The 6,000-nt window shown below is 39.5% G+C and overlaps 1 protein-coding gene across 1 annotated transcript in view; it reads left to right on the top strand.

The window, feature by feature from the left end:
• The first annotated feature begins 3,990 nt into the window (after positions 1-3,990).
• Positions 3,991-6,000, top strand: part of LOC133454847 (astrotactin-2) — a 168,851-nt gene continuing 166,841 nt past the window's right edge. The window contains exon 1 of the mRNA XM_061733570.1: positions 3,991-4,332. Within this exon, the coding sequence (XP_061589554.1) occupies positions 3,991-4,332 (342 nt within the window). The remainder of the gene's footprint in view (positions 4,333-6,000) is intronic.

Raw genomic sequence — 6,000 nt, 5'->3', positions numbered from 1 at the left:
CTTGTACTACCAGGTCCAAAGACAAATGCTTTAAAGAGAACTTTCATATATTGATCATTGGCTCTTTGGAATAACCTGCCCCAAAACCTCTGCAATACCCTTTTCAGTAAACCTACTTTTAAAAAGAAGTTAAAATTGTATTTGTCACTGTAAGGTTTTTTTTTGGTATTTTGTTTTTGTTTTTTTTTGTTTACCATGCTTTTTTAACAACTCCCATCATGTAACTTGTTTTTAAATTGTAAGGTTTTTTAGTACTGAATACTGATGTTGATTAATGTTGTATTTGTAGATCTATTTTGTATGTCTTTTATGTGGACCCCAGGAAGACTAGCTGGTCGCTATGGCGCCAGCTAATGGGGATCCCTAATAAAATCAAATCAAATCACTCATTTATCAGTCAGTGGAGTTAAACTATGGAACAGAATGGATTCAGAATCAAAACAATGTCCAAACATTATGTGTAGTATAACAGTATGTATGTATGTATGTATGTGTTAAAATAGTCCGTACACAAGTATTTACAGCTGATAATGAATCACTGTGAATACATCAATGTCAGTCACGTGTATTGAATGGATGGATGAACTAAACGCGTAATCAGACAAGCTTTTCCGTGTTATTTTGGACATAGACTAACATGAACAGCTCGGACATCATTTTTAATCATCTCTCCAGTCTTGATGCTCCGGTCAGCTCCAGACAATTGTCTCCAGCTGACCGTGGCATGCCGTGGCAATTATAGCCGTTATTCTGAGTCCAAATCCCATGCAGTATATATCTAAATTGAGTATTCCAAAACGAATAATGCAAACTACAGATCACGTCATTGGCCCCAGAATACAGCGTTGCCACCGAGGTGGCAAAGCGCTCTCTGCTCTGTGCGCTCTGAATTTGGGCACACCATAGGTCTGGGTAATGTACTCGCAAATATCCAGTGTGACAGTCTTTGTGAGGAAACATCTATTCTTCTCTTTGCACCTCCAAAACAGACAAACAGTTGTTGCGTCTCTCTCATGAAGCTCCTAAACCCGAATCATGATGAGATGAGGTCTCTCCTCCTCCTCCATTTGCACAAATTGATGAAACCAAAACAAACTAAGCAAACGTAATTCATTTGGTAGATAGAGTCCAGTTACTATAGAATAGCCTACAGTTCAGTTGGCCTAACGTTACACTCCCCGAAAAAGTGTGGGGTCTGACACATCCACAGCATTAATTATGCAGGGCAGGCTGCAAGAGTGCGGATGGGTTTTATTATAATTTACACATTCACTGGCTAGTTTGCAAAATATCCGTTTTTCTACATTAACCGTAACATATACCGTATTTTCTGGACTATAAGCCGCACCTGTATATAAGCCGCATCAGCTCTATTTTTAAAAAAACAATAAAAAAAAGATATATAAGCCGCATCCGCTCTATTTAGAAAAAAAGATATTTAGCCGCAGATATTTATGTGTTAGATTAGATATTTACTACATGTACAGAAGGATTCTGAACTGTAAATGATGTACATGTTTGTACCTAAATAGATCCTTTCCTAACAGTGTCTTTTAACACGGCAGCAACTTTGCTGATTAAAACGGGACAGAACCAAGAGAAAATAACGGTATTTATTCATCTATTTATCTGTTTGAAATCTGCTTCTACTTCTATCTGCTAAAGAACAAGTAGCGTATTCTTCTTTGCATTTATTTTGTCTTAGTTTTTATTCTAATTCCGGTTAGCACTCCCCCGAGTGGTGGAAGAAAAATCCACAGAATAGCTGCACCTTTATATAAGCCGTTCAAAACCTATGAAAAAAGTAGCGGCTTATAGTCCAGAAAATACGGTATATACATACCAACAACCATTATTCATTGCATTATTACATTTGTGGGAAGTTATTACAACATTGAAAGTTGAAGATTTTCACTTCCCCACAAACGTAATAAATCTCTACAAACGTAATAGTTATTACATTTGTGGGAAATCGCGTGTTACGTTTGTAGTAGGCAGGACTATTACGTTTGTGGGAAATGTATTACATTTGCAGGATTATTACATTAACAGCTGCATATTTTTATTACGTTATTTTTATTAAACGTTTATTACGTTTTATTGCGTTACACCTCCTTGTCGTCGGGATGAAAAATCCTCCCTTTTCAGTCTTGCCTGATGCGACCAGAGTTATTATCGTTCACGAAAACGAACGAAATAACGAAAACTAAAATTGAAAAAACAATTTTGTTAACTGAACTAAATAAAAACGAAAATTAAAAGACAAAAACGATAACTAACTGAAACTATATTGCGTGTTTAGAAAACTAACTAAAACTAACTGAAATTATAGATATCATTTCCTCCGTTTTCGTCCCTGTCAATAGAAGCCTCTTGGTTGATCAATTTATTCTGCTCTGGCCGTTTATCTCCAACTGGCAGCTACGGCACCTGAACGCCTCACGGTCCGTGACGTCAAAACTAAAACTAAAACTAATAAAAACTAAACTAAAACTAAGCATTTTTGAAAATATAAAAACTAGCAAACCCACACTAAAAACGAATTAAAACTAACTGAATTGAAGGAGAAAAAGTCAAAACGAAATAAAACTAAACTAAAATGAAAAATTCAAAACTATTCTAACCCTGGATGCGACGGGTTCGTCACAGGTCGGACTCAGGCCCCGCCCCTCTTTACATCACGTTTATTGTCTCAGCTTAACTTTGTTACCTGAAGACAAAGCCACTGGAAAGAAGAATGCCACACAATTCCCCCGGAGAAACTTCAAACGCTGGTAATTGACATCTAGGAGAAGAGGCCAAACCGTCACCTCCTCATTCCTCCTCATTCAGTTTGAGAGCAGATGTCAGGAAGGGATTAGTCCTAAGAGCATCCCCGATGATTCTCCGTGCAACTTAATTTTCTTTGACATTTCAAGTGAAGATACAGATGTGGATGGAGATGAAAGAGCCGAGGAGAAAACTGCACAAATAGGCAAGTTTATTTGTACAGCACAATTCAACACAATTCAAAGTGCTTTACATCAACATTAAAAGCAGCAAGACACAATTAAACAGTAAATAACAAATAAAATGATAAGAAAAGAGGTAAAATAATAAAAAGCACCAGAAAAGTTGAAAAAAGTCAAAATGTCAAGAAAAAAGTCGAAATGTTGAGAAAAAAGTCAAAATTTCGTGAAAAAAGTCGAAATGTTGAGAAAAAAGTCAAAATGTTGAGAAAGAAGTTGAATGTCGAGGAAATAGTCAAAATGTCGAGATTAAAAAGGGAAGGAAAAAGGAAGAAAAAAGAGAAAAAAAGGAAAAAAAGAAGAAAAAAAGAGAAAAGAAAAAAGGGAAGGAAAAAGGAAAAAAGAAGAAAAACAGAGAAAAAAATGTAAAAAAGAGAAAAAAAAGGAAAAAAGAAAAAGAAAAAAAAGAAGAAAAGTCCAAATGTAGTGAAAAAAGTTGAAATGTTGAGAAAAAAGTCAAAATGTCGAGAAAAAAGTCGAAATGTCGAGATTAAAAAGAAAAGAAGAAAGAAAAAAAGAGAAAAAATTAAAAAAGAGAAAAAAGGAAACAAAAAAAAGAAGAAAAAAGTCCAAATTTAGTGAAAAAAGTCGAAATGTTGAGAAAAAAGTTGAAATGTTGAGAAAAAAGTTGAAATGTCGAGATTAAAAAGGGAAGGAAAAAGGATAAGAAAAAGAGAAAAAAAGGAAAAAAAAGAAGAAAAAAAGGAAAAAGAGAAAAAAGAGAAAAGAAGGAAAAAAAGAAAGAAAAAAAAAGGGAAAAAAATTAAAAAAGAGAAAAAAAGGAAAAAAGGAAAAAAGAAAAAAAGGAAAAAAAAGGTCAAACATTTTTGAAAAAGCTCCAGGAGCCACTAGGGCGGCGCTAAAGAGCTGCATGCGGCTCTAGAGGGTTGCCGACCCCTGTGCTATACAAATGAACTTGCCTTGCCTTCCCTTTCCTTTCCTTTCCTTGCCTTGCCTTGCCTTGCCTTGCCTTGCCGTACTCATGTTCCCTGTGTTCTCTCCTCCAGAGGCGACGGACCAGGGCGTCGGGCGGCGTGAGATCAAGTCCGTCCCGTTCATCAGCTTCCTGTCGACGCTGCAGAAGAGCCAGCTGCTGGCGGGCGACGCGGCGGCCGGCGTGGACATCCGCTGCGAGGACAAGGGCAGCTGCCAGGCCGGCTGCCACCTCTGCCATCGCCAGGCCGGCGGCGTTGCCACGGCGACGGCGGGGAGGAGCCGCGGCGGCAACAGGGGCGGAGACCAGCCGTCCCCCGTCCCCGTCCTCCTGGAGGTCAGCAGGGTCGTCCCCCTTTACAGCCTCGTCCAGGACAACGTCACCAGAGAGGTGAGAGGAATGTCTGGCATCAGTCACGCATAGGTCATCACAAACATGGCAAGGCAAGGCAAGGCAAGGGGAGGAAAGGAAAGGTAAGGGAAGGCAAAGCAAGGGAAGGAAAAAGTCAAAATGTAGAGAAAAAAATCGAAATGTTGAGAAAAAAGTTGAAATGTTGAGAAAAAAGTCAGAATTTAGTGAAAAAAGTCAAAATGTTGAGAAAAAAGTCAAAATTTCGAGAAAAAAGTCAAAATGTTGAGAAAAAAGTCAAAATGTTGAGAAAAAAGTTGAAATGTTGAGAAAAAAGTTGAAATGTTGAGAAAAAAGTTGAAATGTTGAGAAAAAAGTTGAAATGTTGAGAAAAAACTCAAAATGTTGAGAAAAAAGTTGAAATGTTGAGAAAAAAGTCAAAATGTGGAGAAAAAAGTTGAAATGTCGAGGAAAAAGTCAGAATTTAGTGAAAAAAGTCAAAATGTTGAGAAAAAAGTCAAAATGTCGAGAAAAAAGTTGAAATGTTGAGGAAAAAGTCAGAATTTAGTGAAAGAAGTCGAAACGTCGAGGAAATAGTCAAAATGTCGAGATTAAAAAGGCAAGGAAAAAGAAGAAAAAAAGGAAAAAAAAAGAAAAAAGGAAAAAAGAAAAAAAGAGGAAAAAAAGGAAAAAAGAGAAGAAAAAAAGAAAAAGAAGAAAAAAAGGAGGCAAGGGAAGGAAAGGAAAGGCAAGGGAAGGAAAGGAAAGGAATAGGGAGGGAAAGGAAAGGGAAGGGAAGGAAAGGAAAGGAAAGGGAAGGAAAGGAAAGGAATAGGGAGGGAAAGGAAAGGGAAGGGAAGGAAAGGAAAGGGAAGGAAAGGAAAGGAAAGGCAAGGGAAGGAAAGGAAAGGAATAGGGAGGGAAAGGAAAGGGAAGGGAAGGAAAGGAAAGGGAAGGAAAGGAAAGGAATAGGGAGGGAAAGGAAAGGGAAGGGAAGGAAAGGAAAGGGAAGGCAAAGACAGGCAAAGAAAGGGAAGGCAAGGGAATGAAAGGGAAGGCAAGGTAGGGCAAGGAAAGGGAAGGAAAGCGCAGGCAAGGGAAGGAAAGGAAAGGGAAGGCAAGGAAAGGAAAGGAAAGGGAAGGCAAGGAAAGGAAAGGAAAGGAAAGGGAAGGCAAAGACAGGCAAGGGAAGGAAAGGCAAGGGAAGGGAAGGTGAGGAAGGGAAAGGGAAGGTAAGGGAAGGAAAGGGAAGGCAAGGGAAGGCAAGGAATGGCAAGGCAGATAGGAAAGGTAAGGAAAGGTAAGTGAAGGGAAGGCAAGGCAAGGCAAGGCAAGGGAAATCAAAGCAAGGCAAGGATAGGCCAGGCAAAGAGGAGAGGAGAGGAAAGGAAAGGAAAGGGAAGGCAAAGCAGGGCAAGGCACGGGAAGGGAAGACAAAGCAAGGCAAGGGAAGGCAAGAGAGGGCAAGGAAAGGGAAGGGAAGGAAAGGGAAGACAAAGCAAGGCAAGGGAAGGCAAGAGAGGGCAAGGGAAGGCAAACCAAGGGAAGGGAGGCAAGGCCAGGCAAGGGAAGGGAAGGCAAGAAAAGGGAAGGGAGGCAAGGCCAGGCATGGGAAGGGAAGGCAAGAAAAGGGAAGGCAAAGCAAGGCAAGGGAAGGCAAGGCAGGAAAGGCAAGTCAAAGAGGAAAGGAAAGGCAAGGGAAGGCAAAGC

The sequence above is a fragment of the Cololabis saira genome, chromosome 11 (genome assembly GCF_033807715.1).
Source record: "Cololabis saira isolate AMF1-May2022 chromosome 11, fColSai1.1, whole genome shotgun sequence".
Lineage (NCBI taxonomy): Eukaryota > Metazoa > Chordata > Actinopteri > Beloniformes > Belonidae > Cololabis > Cololabis saira.
The sequence above is the reverse complement of the archived record's forward strand: the minus strand, read 5'-3'. Positions and strand labels throughout refer to the sequence as shown.